This window comes from Jaculus jaculus, chromosome 2 (assembly GCF_020740685.1).
Source record: "Jaculus jaculus isolate mJacJac1 chromosome 2, mJacJac1.mat.Y.cur, whole genome shotgun sequence".
NCBI lineage: Eukaryota > Metazoa > Chordata > Mammalia > Rodentia > Dipodidae > Jaculus > Jaculus jaculus.
The window spans coordinates 206,511,411-206,528,828 of record NC_059103.1 but is presented as its reverse complement, the minus strand read 5'-3'; the positions used below and the strand labels follow the sequence as shown (position 1 = coordinate 206,528,828).

Here is a 17,418-nt window from a genome sequence, read left to right as displayed (position 1 = left end):
CTTTTAAAAAATTTTTTATTCATTTATTTATTTGCAAGCAGAGAGAGAGATAGAGAGGTGACAGAGAGAATGGGTGTGCCAGGGTCTCTAGCCAGTGCAAGTGAACTCCAGATGCATGTGCCCCCTCATGCATCTGGTTTATGTGGGTACTAAGGAATTGAACCTGGGTCCTTTGGCTTCACAGGCAAGTTCCTTAGCCACTAAGCCATCTCTCCAGCCCTATACTGGACTCTTTACATGTGATACAAAGTAGACAAGCAGTTACTTAGAGGAATGCCTCACAGTTTAGGTATGCATGAGAGTCATTAGTGGGGCAGACTGATTTGTTGATATAGGAATTCTGGTGTCCACTACCAGGGGCTGATACAGGAGGTCCTGGTAAGAGTACTCACTTGTGAAAGTGCTCCAGGGAGTTCTTCAGATGGCTGAGGCTGTCTTGAGAGAAGATTCGTGGTGTTATGGAGACAGTGATAGGTTTCTGCAGAGGAAGCCTTTCGCCAGATGGGAATGAATGGTGAATGTTGCAGTCATGTTCACATTGCTGGTAGAAATCACCCAACCAGGAGAAGCTTGTTTGGGGGGGAATAAAAAGGCATATTTTGGCTTACAGACTCAAGGGGAAACTCCATGATGGCAGGGGAAAATGATGGCATGAGCAGAGGATGGACATTAGCCCCTGGCCAACATCAGGTGGACAATAGCAACAGGAGTGTGTACCAAGCACTGGCAAGCGGAGACTGGCTATAACACCCATAAGCCCACCTCAACAATACACTGCCTCCTGGAGGATTCAATTCCAAAATCTCCATCAGCTGGGAACCTAGCATTCAGAACAGTTAAGTTTATGGAGGACTCCTGAATCAAACCCCCACAGTGTAAACAGAAGTCTTTCAAGAATGTGGATTTTTGCATGGAGTGATGGTAACTGTGCCTTGCAAATGTGTTAATACTGTGTGTGGTAGAGCATTGATATATTGGAATATATAATTCTAAGAGGCAGAGTGAATTTAGATTCATTTGTTTACCATTGGTATGATTTTATTTGTATCCTTTGTTTGTAGCAAAGGAATTAAACCATTTTCTGTAAAAACCAATTTCTTAGCAGTCTTAATCTCTGTGTTTGGACATTGTTTTTTATTTATTTGTATTTGCACACTGCCCCTTTGCCTGGTAGTACCTTGAACAAGTAATAAACATCATACAACTGTAATTCCAAATGTTGTAGTATTGGGGTTTTTTAAAAGTTATTGTATTATTATTTTTTTTCCTTTGTAGTTATTGTTTACCAGAAAAACGAGAAGAATTAAAGCCAGGTAAATGCTTGAAGTACTTTGGGTTTCTTGTCACCTCACTGTCTCTGCAGCTCCAGTTGATGATTTTCTTCACTTTCTGACATGATACAAAAGTTGACATGTTAGAAATGTCCCAGCGTTCAAAGAGAGCAAGTAGGAGAATCTAAGGTCTTGGTTTGGGAAGAATGGCCAAAGTTTATGTCACTGGTTGTAACATAATTCTTACTAACACTCCTGATTTCTTTCAAGATGCTAAATTATATTAAGTTCCTCTGAACTTGGTACTCTAGATGAGTGATTTGCAAAGTGAGTTGTTGCTGTTGCTGTTAACTAACAGCAGAGCGTTTTTTTGCTGTATTAATAACTTTCTGTATTTTGATTTTAGTGTGAGCATTTTATAACCTTACTTCAAGCAGTACTGCATCTTGTTTGTGATGAAAAGTTTTGTTTGCTTCTGGGCTTTAAGTGTTTTTGTTTGTTTATTTTTCGAGGTAGGATCTCATTCCAGCTCAGACTAACCTGGAATTCATTATATAGTCTCGGGGTGGCCTCGAACTCACAGCAGTCCTCCTACCTCTGCCTCCCAAGTGCTGAGATTAAAGGCGTGTGCCACCATGCCTGGCTTTAAGTGTAATTTTGAACTGTGGTAGCTTGTGATGATTAATTTCCGTTGTCAGTTTGATAGGATTTCCAATCACTGCTGACAAAACTCTGGATTATGTCTATGAGGGAGTTTTAGAATAGGCTAGTTGAGGTGGGTGGGGTTACTCTATGGGTTGAGGTCCTGGACTGCATAAGAGGAGAAAGTGAGCTGAGCTCCAGTGCTCATTCTCTGCTGCCTCCCTGTGGACGAACGTGACCAGCTGTTTCATGCTTCTGCTCTGACCTTCCCCACCGTGAGGGACTTCAGCCTCCAACTAGTATATTTCTACAGATCAGATTCTGGGGAAGTTTTTACTGGAATTTAACTTATAACCTTTTAGAGAGCAGGTCTTGATTGTGACAAACAAAGCACCTTTTACTTTATAAGTAAGAGGTACAGTATAAACCCACTGGCTGGTGACATCTGAAAGAGGCCCAAAGCCACTAAATGCACACCTTCCTGGATAGCCACCCCTTACAAGCTGACTCTCCTTGCACCAACCTGATCATAAGCGCCCAGCCGACACTCACGGATCATGCAGAACTGCAGGGGTTTTGATACGCTTTTATCATATGAGGTCCTGGACGTCTCATTGATTTGGAAACCATTTTCAAAGAGCAACAATTTCTTGATGCAGCCAAAACTTCCGCATCAGTTAGTTACTTTCTAGTTGCTGGGGTACAAAACTGACAAGAAGCAACTTAAGAGAGGAAGAGTTTACTTTTGTTTTATTTCTTTTTGTACAAGTTAGTATTTTTGTTAGGCTGTGTTTTAATAGAACCTTTAAAACTTATTAGTATCTAATATTTGTTTTATCAGTTTCATTATGAATTCTCTGTAGCCTTTTCCCTTTCCTCTATTTTTTTTTCTTTAAATCCTGCTTCCTAATTTTACTCTTAGGTTATTACAAAAATCCCGCCTTCCCTCTGAAACATGCTTGCTCTGTGAAGCGAATCAAAGTACAGTGGTTTGATATGAGAGAAAAGTCACTGCTTGCATGTTGTTACAGTCACAAGTGAAGAAGGTATTAATTCTTTTTGTAGTTATAACAGTCCCACTAACATCACTGTGGGCTTAAGTCAGTATTGCATCTGTCAAAAAGGAAGGGAGTCATGCACCATTCCAGTTTTCAGTTCTGTAGCATCTGCTTACCTCAAAGAGACAGGGACACACAAGTAGTTCACTCTCCTTGCTGTGGCTGTCAACCAAGCACCTTGAAGAGGCTCCAGTGATGTGTCCTCAGAAAGAGGAATAAGCCACACGTCATGTCCTGTGAGCAGTGGAGGCTGAGTGTCCTTCTTTCCGGCCGTGGCTGGTCTCTTTGTCCTTCGTGGATGCACATTAAGCCCAGTCGGGCAGAGGAAGTGAGCAGGGATTACGTTTTCTCATTTTAATTTTGCATTAAACCAATCAATGATTTCAGGGGTTTTCACAGAGCAGCTGTCTGTTGGAGTGTTATTCCCCGAAAGCTAGGAGTATTCTTGCTTTTATTGCTTTGGTCCTTGGGAATGCTACTTAGTAGTATTTAAGTCATTCTTGGTAAACTTGGTAGATGATAGTCAAGTTAAACCTAGATATAATCTATACATTGACTTATTTTAAGTAGACCATATCTAGGATCCTTTGTAATAACAGAAAAAAAGCCAGTGGTTGAATATAGATTAATAGGCTGACTTGTAATAAAAGTTACCTTTAAAAAACACTGGTAGTAGATGATTGGGCTTCTGCATGAGAAGGAAAATACTTAGTAGCAGAGGCCAGTAAGTTAAAAAGGAGATATAAAGGGAAGAGAAAGGAAGGAGGGTACTTAATAGGTTGGTATTGTATATATGTAAGTACAATGATTGAGATGGGAGGTAATATGATGGAGAATGGAATTTCAAAGGGGAAAGTGCGGGTCGGGGGAGGGAGGGTATTACCATGGGATATTTTTTATAATCATGGAACATGTTAATAAAAATTTTGAAAAAAAAAGAATAAATAAATTTAAAAAATACTGGTAGTATCTAAGCAGTTTGAAAATATATGTGGAGTTTACTCCATATGTAATGCCTATTATAGAGCAAAATACTGCAGTCGTAGGGAGACCATCTGAAACAGAGCTGAAAGTCTATTCATGTCTGTGTTGCCCTTTTCCCCCCATAATATTTATGCATCTGGGAATAAAAAACCAAGTAGTGAAATTGAGAATGAAAGAAGAGATGGTATATAATTACATGTGGAAAGAGTCATGTAATAAAATACTCCTCTAATGGATTAAAATCCTTTTAAAGGGAACATTTTCCTGAAGATAAGACTCTTTGTTCTCCCATCTTAGTCCACATCTCTAGTCACCAAGTTCTTTTGTTTGTTTCCTTTTGGACATCTCCCAGGCTTCTTTTGGGCTCTGACCTCTGAAGTGTGTTTGGGTTTCTGTTTCTTTGCAGCTGTGCTTCGTCGCTTCACTTTACGCTGTAGCTCAGTCCTGCTTGCTCCTCAGGGGGCCTTAGCATTCCGGTTGTGTCACCTGGAGTGTAACTGTGTTCTCTGTGTTCTCTCGGCTGAGCTTCAGTGACCTTTTTGACTGTGCGGTCCATTTCACATAAGTATTTCTTGTCCTCTTATGTCTATGACTTGTTTTAAAATGTAATTTTTAAACCTGTGTCAACCTTTTTAATTTTCTTTTTTTTTAAATTATTTTTATTATATTTTATTTGAGAGCGACAGACACAGAGAGAAAGACAGATAGAGGGAGAGAGAGAGAACGGGCGTGCCAGGGCTTCCAGCCTCTGCAAACAAACTCCAGACACGTGCGCCCCCTTGTACATTTGGCTAACGTGGGACCTGGGGAACCGAGCCTCGAACCGGGGTCCTTAGGCTTCACAGGCAAGCGCTTAACTGCTAAGCCATCTCTCCAGCCCAACCTTTTTAATTTTCTGATGTTGTTCAGAATTGTTTTTACATGTGTGTTGAAGTACTTCAGTGACTTCCATATTATAGTCTAGCCTCTCTCTCTCTCTCTCTCTGTCTGTGTGTGTGTGTGTGTGTGTGTGTGGTGGGGGGAGCAAGAGACAGAGCATGTGTTAGATTTTGGGAATTACAGAGCTAGAGTTCTTAAGAGTGAATTTTTTTTCTGTCTCTGTTCACTTGGATGTCTCTGCAGAGACTCGAAATGTGAATTGTTAAAAATACTTGAGTTTGAGGTGCCAGGGAGATGGCTTAACAGTTAAAGGTGTGTTGCAGTCCGGTTCACATTGCTGGTAGAAATCACCCAACCAAGAGCTGCTTCTGGGAAAAAGAGATTTATTTTGGCTTACAGGCTCGAGGGGAAGCTCCACGATGGCAGGGAAAAACGATGGCATGAGCAGAGGGTGGACATCACCCCCTGGCCAACATAAGGTGGACTACAGCAACAGGAGGGTGTGCCAAACACCGGCATGGGGAAACTGGCTATAACACCCATAAGGCTGCTTCCTCTCCCAGAGGTTGATAAGGCTTACCCCTTTGTGAGGACTTAGAGATGCTGGAGTTCAGGAGATGAAGTTTTCTTGATACGTCTTTTAGAGAAGAAACTTAGGAGTGTGTATGACTTACTAAGAACAACAAAAAGATTGTTTCATAGTGACGCCCACATTCAGATACTTTGTATGTTAACAACTTAGGAGTCTTGATTATGATGGGTAGGTGGCAGGGGTTTCTGCTTACTCTCTCAGGCTCAGATGTTCCTCCTAGACATCCTTAAATCTGCTTGCATACTACTGGAGTATTCACTTGTCACTGTTTGGGTCATAATTTCCTCTCCTATGTGAGGGTAGTTACCTCACTTAAGTCTTCTGATTTCTTTTTTTTTTTTTTTTTTAAGATTTTTTATTTATTTGAGAGTGACAGAAAGAGAAAGAGGCAGATAGAGAGTGAGAGAGAGAATGGGCGTGCCAGGGCTTCCAGCCACTGCAAACGAACTCCAGACTCGTGTGCCCCCTTGTGCATCTGGCTAACGTGGGCCCTGGGGAATTGAGCCTCGAACCGGGGTCCTTAAGCTTCACAGGCAAGCGCTTAACCACTATGCCATCTCTCCAGCCCGAGTCTTCTGATTTCTTGCATCATAGTTAGGGTTCTGAGTATCACATACTTTAGGAGAATACTGGCCCACCTTTTGCTTTATTGTGTGCAAACCAAATTTAAAGGCTGAATTTGTATTTCTTACCCTTGTTTATAGCTTAAGGTGTTTTGTAGTATGCCTTGCCCCTTTCCTTCTACAGAAAGCTGGAGTGTGCAAGTGGGGTAGTCTTAGGCTCAAGTAAGTTTGTTGGATACAAGCAGAAGTTAGGATGATCAGGAGTAAGGACTGTTTTAAGGAAAAAGGGTAGGCTTACTTCCCTATTTAAACTAAAAGAAAATGATTTTTATTAAGCTAGGAGTACAAGTACTTTTATTTTATTTTAGCTAATTGGCCTTCTTAGCAGAATTTGATATGGTTATTGTCAAAGGCTTGGTAGCTTTATATTTGATGTCAGCCAGAAGTTAGATAAGCTCTGCACCTTCTGCTAATTAATTAAAAGTAAAATGAACTAGGCACTTACTGAACAGTAAGCAAAGGGATCAAGAAGCAAGCGGGCCAACTGAGCAGACAGCAGTCCGACATGAAGGACTACAGTCAGGTACCTGCAGCTGACCTGGAAAAGCCGTATGAATTTCCTTCAGGGGAGTCCTCAGTGTTCCTATATCTGAGTAGGTCTCGAGCTTTCCTCTTGTGTGCTTTTATGCTTATAGTTAAGAGCTTGTGATTGTTCTTTTCACCACGTTCTAACTTTATGTCAGCTTTCATGTCAGTGGACCCTCCTGAGACATTCTCTGTGATCAGTTCTTGACACAGCAGTGCTGTCTTCCTCTGTTGTATGCAAACTTTATTGCTGTCAGAGTTGTAGACAAAAGTGTTTAAAATAACTTACAGACGGTCTGGTACTTGAATGTAGTGTGGCAGCTACCCTTTGAAGCCATCAGATGGAGGTTGAGATTGCTGTTCCTCTGACCCCGACCTGTTGAGCAATAGTTATGGAGAAGACATTATTATTATTATTTTATGAGAAGGAGAGAACGTATGTGTACTCAAGTAATTAACCCATCTGCCTGTGAGACAGTGAGAGGCCTTGGGTGGTTCTCCGAGGTCTGTCCGACTGCAGAGCCCATGCTCTACTCTCCTCACTGCCTATTGCACATTGGCCTTCGGCCCATCTGCTTCCCCATAGATCTCAGCTTCTGGGAGTCGGGATTATTGCTTGCATTCCAAATTTACTCATTCGAAACCCCCTTTAAATGGAAAACATTGTGTAATATCAGAAAACACCACTGTAAGTGAGCTGTAATAGTTTGCTAAGAATCTTTTCACTGAAAATACCAAAATTGATAGAATACTTAAAGCATTGGGACTTGTTTTGCATTCATTTTGCTGTGACAACTTGAGTTTACTGCTTGGCCCAGCATTCTAAGCAAGTATTCACCCTAATCTTCTTATCAGATAAAAGCTTTGAGTCATCCCTGTTCCTTTGTGTGTGTATACTAGCTGCACAGTGCACAGTTGATTTTATTTTATTGCCAGCACAATATGTATTTCAAGATTTTTTTGTACTAGGTATACTAGACACAGAAATATCATTTTTGATTTGTGTTAATTTAGCTTTTCTTCTTTGCTATAGAAACCTTTGTCTTGCTTTTTAGTCTAACTAATATTCAAGTATTTTGATGTTAATCTGAAATATTGCCTCTGAAGTATATGTTGTCTTTGGAATGTTTTATTCTATTAGGAAACATCTGAACAGTGGTTCACATTTAATATTATCGGCATATACAGCCTAAACACATATTGCTGAATTATTTGATAACTCCCAACAGGCTGTAAGTTCTATCAGGCTACTATCCCACTTGCACTTTCTTGTGTCTAAACTATAGGAAGAGCCCAGGGTATTCATTGCAGACACTGGATTCTTATCCATCCTTTACTGTGACCAAGTTCCTAGATTGCCTTTGCTGCAGTTTCTGTAAAGTGGTAGTGATAGTCTGGCCTTACTCTTTGATGGGAATATTAAACAGTGTATGCACAGTACTTTCTGATCATGAAATAAGATGTGCAAATCTCTGCTCAGTTTTATTTATTTTGGCCAGTGCTAGGCACTGATTTAACACTTGGTAACTAAGTGCATGAATGAATGATGCATACTTTGTAAGAAATGTGAGCTCTGGAGAAAATTACTTCTTAAGTAACATTACTGTTTCTTCTGTTTCAATTTTTTTTCATGTTATTATTTTGGCTTCTATATAAATATAGATAATACTGATAAATCCTCCCAACCAGCTTTATAAATCTTGGGAATCATTTTATATTGTCTCAAGACCAGTTTTCTTATTAAGTTATTGGTTTGCAGGATAAAAAAAATATCCCTCACGTTCACAGTTCTTCCCGGATAGGTGATGTTGCTTATCCAAGTCACATAGCTATTCAAGTAGAAGAACTGGAATGAATCCGGATCTTCTGGGTCCTGCCTCTTTCTGTTTATTTATTAATCTTGTTTCTGTAAAGGGTTTATAAGTTAGACACATATCCTTTGCCATATGTGTTGTAGATCCTAAAGTCTTTGCTTGCATTTTTTATTTCGTTTCAACATGTTTTCATAGACTAGAATATACTCATCACAACATTAAGCTATTTTGGAATATACTGTTTGTGAAATACAAAGAATGACTTAGTAACAAGTTACAGGTTTGAAGGTTGTGAAACATTAGGAAATTTAAACAAATATTGTATCAGTAGGTACTGGAAGTTTCAGTGTGATAATATTGCTGGAGGAGGGATGTAAACACTCCCTCTGTGTAGGAACCATAGAGGAGGATGGGAAACAGGACAGGAACCTGTAGGAACAGGTCCAGGTAACATGAAATCTGAGCTGGGCTGGTAAAGTGGAAAACATAGTAAGGAAGGTATTGTTGAAGTAGATAGAATGCAGATTTTTCTAGGGAAGCTACTTGAGTTGTAATATGATTAATGCTGTGGAAAGAAGAAAGTAGAGCAGGCTGAGGCTAGCCATTTACCTGAAGAAGATAGTTGATAGTCTGCTAGATAGCTAGTTAGAGGAAATTTAGAGGGACCTGACATGTTTGTACTGGAAAGGAGATGCAGGGCTGGAATGAAGGAGACCAGCGTGTGCAGGGAGTTGCTGGAAATAAGAAGAAGCTAAAGTCAGGTTTGGTTCCTGTGTTTTCTTAATAAAACAGATTTGGTACAAGATGTATATGTGACCATGAAATTCTTAGCAACTTTCAGGTCTTTGAGAAAGAGGTAAGAAATTTAACTTTCCCATTTATTGCTGTATTTGCGTGCCTTTATTCTGTGTAAGGTGATGTTATCTTTAAATTGCTTGTAGTATACTAGAAATGTTAGAATTTCTGGGTCATTGTGCGATATTAATCTCTGCGCCTACCCTCTCTTTTTAAACAGGAGTGTGTTGCTGCTGTTCTGCTCTGCGTCCTCGCTACAAGCGCCTGGTGGACAACATATTCCCTGAAGACCCAAAAGTAATTTGATCTACCTCCACTGACCCTTCTCTTTGCTGACCCATTCTACCCCTGCTCACCTCCCTAAGGTTTCCCTAATTTCATTTTTCTACTTGTATCCCTTCGTCTCATCATGTGTACCAGTTTTTAAAGTAGTTCTCTTTTTTAACTTTTAAGTGACTCTTGCTTGCCTGTCTCTTTCATGTTAGGCACAAATCTGGAGTGAGAGATGCTTGATTTTCTTTTGTAGTCATCATTCATCCAACACCTATGACCTGGTGCCACATCATTTATGCTATGTGCTTAAGTATTGCTGTGAAGTTAGACATGGCTCCTATGCTCAGCAAGCTCATACGTAGATAAATATGTCAGCAATGCAGTGGGGAAAGGAGTTGCGGGGTGGACAGAGAGGGGTGATAATCTAATTAGGCTTAGGAAATAAGAGTAAAGGAATTAAAATCTAAGATCCAAAGAACAAGTTGGGATGGGCTGCACAGTTTATAGAAGAGAATTGAGGTCATAAAAGAATATTTTAGATAGAGTCTGCTTTTTACATAATGTTTAGTCAGGTGTGGTATATGTACACAATTCCAACATTTGGAATTGGAAGCTAAAGTAGAAAACTCAGAGAGAGGCCAGAGAGAGGCCAGTGTCAGCTACAGTAACGAAACTCTATTCCCAAATGCCACCATTACTACCAACATAAAAAACAATGAAAATAACCTGCTTACTTTAAAAAAAGTAAACTAAAATATATACGGGAGGAATCCTGATTTCAGAGCTACTGATTTGAGTGGTTTTGTTGGATAATACCATAGATTTTTTTTTTAAAGGATCCATTAGACTTGTGTTAAATGGACATAAAGTGTTGTACAAACAAACTTGATTTTTCAGAATTGACTTTTTTAAATGGAGCCAACTATATAGAAGTCTGTGCTTATAATGTTAATTTAATGTCAATACATGCTGCTTTTAAATGTATTTAAATGGTCCTATATGTATTATATATAGATGTTTAAACAAATGTATATATGACACATTTTAACAACTTAATTGTTAAATTAGCCATTTAATTTAATTTAGTTGTTAATTTGTTTAACATTTAATTGTGAAATTGTTTAATTTTAAACAATCTAATATAATTTCATGTTGGGATATTCTACTTTTAATTAAATGTTTAAACAATCTCATGTATATGTTTAAACAGTCATCACACATGTATATCAAACGCATATATACATACATGTGTATGTATGTATGCATGCATGTGAAGTTAACTATAAGTACTGTTAGTAGCCAGAGATCCTGGATAATTTATGGCATGTAAGAAAACTATAAATTATGATACCTGCTTTTAAGGAGGCTTCCCATCAATTGAAATAAAGCATATTAAATATTACATAAGTAAAATACAAGTAGTAACTGTTTGTCTCTCAAACAAGAAGGTACCATTGTGAGTGTGCAGTCTCTGGGAATCATTCTCAGAGGAAGTGAGATTTTCTCAGCTTTGAAGGATGTCCCCATGTAGAGGTAGAGATTGTTGCCTTCATTGCAAATGAGGGGAAAGAGAATAAGCCTGGACTGTAAGGTACATTCAAGGTAAAGGACAAGTTGGTCCTTTAGACTCAGTCCAAATGAAGATTCCTTTCACCTAGTTGTTCACCATGGTTTCTGATATGAAATTCCATTCATGTGTGTCAGTAAATTCAGTATTCAGGTAATTGTATTACAGAGGTGTCTGGGCCACAAGGTTCTGAAGGGTAGATAGCTGGCAGTGGGAGGGACGTGGTGGGCAGGCTTCAACATCCACTCCATCCACTCACCTTTAACTTGTAGCTGGTGTTGAGTTCTGAGCATCCGAAATGGAGCTAACAACATATGCCCCTGGAAATGGGTATAGCCTAGGTATTTTGTCAAAGATTCAGAAAACACTTATTTAAATCGTTATGGGCTGGAGAGAAATCTTAGCAGTTAAGGCGCTTGCCTACGAAGCCTAGGGATCTAGATTTCCCAGAACCCCCATAAACCAAATGTGCATGGTGGCACTTGCATCTTGAGTTTGTTCACAGTGGCAGGAGGTCCTGACATGCCCATATTCCCTCCCTCCCTTCTGTCTTATAAAAAAATAAATATTTAAATAGCAGTTACCTGTGAAATAAATTTTTAAAAGGTGCTTGAACCTTATACATATGTGATAATCATTACACATTTGTCATATTAACTTATTAAACAACAGCTTAAAATCTTGTAGGGTGTCTGAAATGAGTCTGACAGATTCTTAGATGCACAAGTATACATGCCATAGTCCCTCCCTTCAAAGCTCATTCTAGTGAAGGACAAATGCAAGATTTCCTATAATTATCAGCCATGTGAAGGCAAGTGTGACATCATGCCATGGAAGCAGTAAATAGTACCCATCTCAAAGTGCTCACAAGGAGTCGCTGAGAAAATGCTGCCGTTTGCTGAGCATCACTTCTTTGGAGTCTGTCATAGTGCTGGGCATGCCATTGGGTTGGCATTTAGTATTTGTTTAATGAGTGAAAAAACAGTATGTTGAGTATAATAGTGGAGATAAGTGCAGCAGGCTAAAAGAATGCACAGTCGGAGCATCTCACCCCTTCTGGAGAGCTTGGGGAGGCCATCTGATGCTTTTCAAGGGAAGCTGAGCTCTCAGGGTGAATGGTGTCACCTGGGAGAACTCCAGAAGGGTACCTCTGCCTCTAGGAGGGCTGGCAAGGTAGACAGCGAAAGAATTGATTGACAGACGATTGTGAACTATCTGATATTACTGCAAAGAAGCAAGTGTGAGCAAAGTAGGTGGGTCCAGAATATGTTAGGACATGGCAGCATGTGACCAGGTGGCCGAGGGGCAGATGAGGTAAAGCACACATGCAGATGGTTCACTGTGGATTCACCGTTTAAAGCAATCCTGTGACCTCCTGGCCCATCTTGTCCTGTTTTCTAAATAGCACTTAGTTCTTGAATGATGCCTGGTCAAAACAGTGAGCTAGACTGACTCATCAAGGTGGGGGAAATCAATAGAATCTTCTTTATGGCATGGAGACAGATAACTGGTTTCTAATCTTAGGTCAGACCTCTTACTGTTCATGTGATCTTTTTTTTTTAAATACACTGATGAAGCATAGATCAATAGCATTCCAAATATGTTCTCATTCATTAATTATAGTAAACTTACACTGATACCAGTGAGTTCTGAGTTACTAAGAAAGCTCTGTGCTTACTGTTCTATATGAAGTGGAGTATAGACTAATAGAACATTGAAAATTGATGAGCTGAAGGAAATTCATTTTGAAATGTTTTAAACTGAATATAAAATATATTAAAATATGTCCCATTCCCTATACTGTATGGTTAATTAAGCTAGTCTTTGTCCTTATCTGTAAAGGAAAGTGTTGAAGACAGTCATTGTGAAGAACTGCTTAAGTCCTTTTGCCATAATGGGGTAATTTATGAGAAACTTGTATGTATTTGGAATGGTTAATATTAGCACTAAGAAGTTTAATACCCAGAAAACTTTGGCATATATATAGATTAATTTCAGTCCAAGAAGATCTGAGTCACACAGCGCACTGGTGTAGTGGTATCATGCAAGATTCCCAAGAAGATCTGAGTTGGCAACAATTAAATGAAATAATGAATACAAATAAATAAGAAAACATGGATAATTGATCTTGTCATTACTTTCAGGATGGTCTCGTTAAAGCTGATATGGAGAAGCTGACATTTTATGCAGTATCTGCTCCAGAGAAGTTGGATCGAATAGGTGCCTACCTGGCAGAAAGGTTGACCAGGGATGTCGTCAGACATCGTTCTGGGTAGGAATCTCGGTTGTGGCTAATGTCTTGTCTTTGGAAAATTCCTCCCAGGAAAAGTTATTCTGTAAATTGTTGTGCCATCTAGTCAGGTGAAGATAATATGTGAAGAATAAAGTGTTATAATGTTTATAGATATTGTTGTGCGTACCTCCTGGTGGTATAGACTTCATGTATAGACTCAGCTTCAGCATCCATTCATATTTACAGTTTCTGTCATGGGAAACAGGAAAAGAGAACAGTGAGATGCTTAAAAGGTGTGGTACTGTCCTTATAAATCACTTTCTAAGTTGAAAGCAGAGATCTGGTCACTATTTTTTTTTTGCATGTGTATGGTATGATACTTGTATGTGATATATGCACATGTATCTGCCCCTGTGGCACCCCATATGATGGAGCACTCTCCTAGGGTAACTGGAGCTGAATGCCTGGTGTCCTACTCCATTGTTCTTGTGTCTGGTCTTGTTTTGAGTTGGACTCTCCTCTGTTGATTCCATAGCTTGTGGGACTCCAAAGATTTTTTGGGCTTTTGCTCCCCTGTAGGGCTGAGGTTGTAGGTGCACCTGACCATCCACAAATGTTTACATGGGATCTGGAGACTCAAACTCTTGATAGCCACAGACCATCATGCTTGTGCAGGAAGCATACATTACCACTGAGCCATCTTTCCAGCCCCCTAATAATTTTTTTTTTTTTTTTTTTGACACAGCCTTCAGAGGAGTACAGAGAATCATGTTGGGATAAAATCCTGAACATGCTGATTTGGAACTGTAGTGGTTAAACCTATGCCTATAAAGAAAGCTGTCCCATCTTAACCTATTCTCTGGGCTGGATGGTGGTAACTTTGCAATTTGAAAAGGAACTACTTTTCTGTATTGCTATTTTCTGATCCTTGTTTCATAAAGTACTCCATTTTCCAAGCAGTAATGTTGGCTTACTGGGCCTCCATGTTACCACCCAGAACCTTCTAGTGGTTCATAGATAGCACAAATAATTCAATAGTCAGCTGGTAGATTATCTAAAGAATGAATTATATGTTAAGATTGAATCCTTGTATGAGCATTAACAACTATTACATACAAGATTTAAGAATGGTTTGTTTATAAATTTTCTGAGACATTTTCTTAGCATATTCTGTTACCGAGACTGTTTTGTCAATAGATATTTCCAGATATAAAGTGATCATGTTGGAAACCTAAGGTGTTGTTTTAATAACTGTTTGGGGACATAGACACACAAATAGGATTAACAGCCTAGATAATGCCTGTGGCTTTCAGAGAAAATTACACAAGCATAATGTTAAAGGAATTCCGCAAGAGCTGTTTGCAAAAGGAAATAGAGCCGTGCAGTCTGGTGTTGGTATGCTTCATCCTGGGGGCTATTTTATATCTGAAATTACAGATACTGTGTGAAAATTAAGACTGTACTTAGAAGGTGCTCAGTTGTCTTTCTGTGTTTGCTGCATATAAATAAACTTGGTGTAATTATTCCATGAAAACCACTTACAGGGAATGAGAGCTAAAAGTGCTTTAACATTGTTTGTCTGTTGATCAGGTACGTTCTAATTGCCATGGAGGCATTGGACCAGCTTCTCATGGCCTGCCATTCTCAGAGCATCAAGCCGTTTGTGGAGAGCTTCCTTCACATGGTGGCAAAGCTCCTAGAATCAGGGGAACCAAAGCTTCAAGTTCTTGGAACAAATTCTGTAAGCAAAACTACTATTCTCTTAATAACTTTCATTAGCATATCTAGAATTAATTTCTGCTTAAAATTATTATATCTGGTAAAGGCCAGTTCCCTAATTATGGCACTTTAACAACCAGTATAGATAGAATAACTAGAACACTTAATCTGGACTCTTTCCTGTTGCTCCTTAACAAAACTTGTGATAACAATCACAGTGGACCTGCCTCTCATGAATTTGTACCTCTTCTCTTGAAAACTTCCTGTTAAAGCTTCTTTGCATGTGTTCATTGGCTGTTTGTATGTTGCTGGATAAATGTCTGTGCTGACCTTCTGCTTATTTTATGCTGTTTTATTGTTAAGTTATAAAAATTCTGTATGTATTTTTGATACAAGCCATTTACCATAGAGATGACTTACACATATTTTCTCATTCTGTATGTAATTCATCTTCCCACTTTCTTGATGGTGTGCTGTTACACACTAAAGTTTTTAATTTTGAAGTACATTTGATTTGTATTCTTTGTCACTTTTTTTTCTTCACTGTTTTTGGTGTCATTTCTTTTTTTGTTGTTGTTGTTTTGTTGTTTTTCAGGGTAGGGTCTTGCTGTAGCCAAGGAAGGCTGACCTGGAATTCACTATGTAGTCTCAGAGTGGCCTTGAACTCACAGTGCTCCTCCTACTTCTGCCTCCCTAGTGCTGGGATTAAAGGTGTGTGCCACCATGTCCAACTTGCTATCGTGTTTAAGAAACCGTTGTCTCATGGAAGATCATCAAGACTTAGTCCTGCCTGTGATTTCCTTTAAGAGTTGTATAGTTCATTCTGTTACTTGTTCAGTTGTATTGTGTGGTTGAAGTCAAGGCTTCAGTTTCATGTATATAGTGCATGTGGACTTTCAAGTGTCCCAATGTACTGCTTGTTGACAGACTGCTCTTTCTTCCTCCCCCAGCACTTGGTCTGGGCAGAAGCATTTGTGTCTTCACTCCTCCTTAAATGACTTTGGAATTGTTCCAGCTAACTGCACTCATTTTCTTCTGTCCTGAACCATGCATAGTTTTCAAAGAAGGAATGGAAATGTTATTGCAAAGGAAAATAAAATACAGTGATGGCTTTTTCTTTAGCTTCATTTTATAATTTCAGTTCTCCTGAAAAACTTCAAGGTACTCAGCCTACATGGATACTGTTTCCATCTGTATTTTTGCCAACAATCACCAGAACTGCATATCACTTGCAATTGCTTATGGTTGATTATTTTCTGACATAAGGAGAAGTGTAGGTATTGACTGCAGCACGGATTCCGGAGTCTTTTCCTATCTTGGTTTGAATTATGCCTGCACCTCAGCTATATAGCTTGGGCGAGTTATTTACCCTCCTTTTGCCTCAGTTTTTTGTCTGTAAAAGGAAGGGTAATTATAGTTCCAGTCTGGTAAGACCAGTAAATGATAGAGCATATGAAGCACTTAGTACATGGCACTGGTAGTTATTTATTATTCCTGGGAGTAGTCGGCTGTTTAAAAAAAAAGCAAGAGAGTATTTGACTACAATCCTTATTAGGAAACCTTAAAACGATTTTATCCATTTATTTCAGAAGAAAATATTGAATATTTCCAGATAAAATTAAGTTAATTAAAATTAAGATATGATGGGTTTACGTTCAGGCATGTTTTCTACTGAAGGCTTTTCCAATTTCCTATATAATTAAGACAAGGACAGTTTAGAGAACATGGTTTAATAGGTTTGGGTGGGGGTGTAAGGGTGTATTTTTCCAGAAATTTCTTTACTTTCAGCCAGCAGTGCCATTAGAATTAGTTTCATGAGTCATTTGGGCAAAAGACCAGTAATATACTTTTAAGTGGATTTATTAAATCAAATGTAAAATTATCTTGACCAATAATACTATTTACGTAGTATTCCTTGAAAGTCGTGGTTTTGTAGTAATACTATGCCTCATATTCCTAAATATGATGGGTATTGATTAAATGTTTATTGATAATCTTTGTATTTTAATTCATTGACATTTGTCTTTCTATGCCAGTGTCAATCTGCATGACAATAGATGTAATTCATTTAGATTCTCCTCTGTGCTAGGAAATTGTTATTTTTACCTTTTTATTATAAACTGTTACAAATGGATAACTATAGAAGGTAATGCCATATGCCTATATATACACTGACCTAGGTACAATAATAAGAAATATAAGTATCAATAAATACTAATATACATACATAGTTTGAGCATCTCTAGTCTGAAACCAGAAGTGCACCAAAACTCACACCTTTTTGATCTTTATTAGGATTTCAAGATTAACCATAGTCATAAATTTGAGCCAAATATCCCATGCATTGTCTTCCATCATCTGAATAAGTCTGAAACCTGAAGCACCCTGGTTCCCAAAATTATAAGTAAGGGATGCTCATTCTACTGGTTATAAACAAGTATGC

General features: G+C 38.7%; 1 protein-coding gene across 2 annotated transcripts in view; it reads left to right on the top strand.

Moving 5' to 3' along the window:
* Positions 1 to 17,418, top strand: part of Efr3a (EFR3 homolog A) — an 86,419-nt gene that overhangs the window by 22,961 nt on the left and 46,040 nt on the right. The window contains exons 2-4 of one of the 2 annotated variants that reach the window (XM_045142747.1): positions 9,404 to 9,480; positions 13,168 to 13,295; positions 14,847 to 14,997. In XM_045142747.1, the coding sequence (XP_044998682.1) occupies positions 9,404 to 9,480; positions 13,168 to 13,295; positions 14,847 to 14,997 (356 nt within the window). Of the gene's footprint in view, positions 1 to 9,403; positions 9,549 to 13,167; positions 13,296 to 14,846; positions 14,998 to 17,418 lie in introns of both variants that reach the window. The other variant, XM_045142748.1, reaches the window with a different exon arrangement.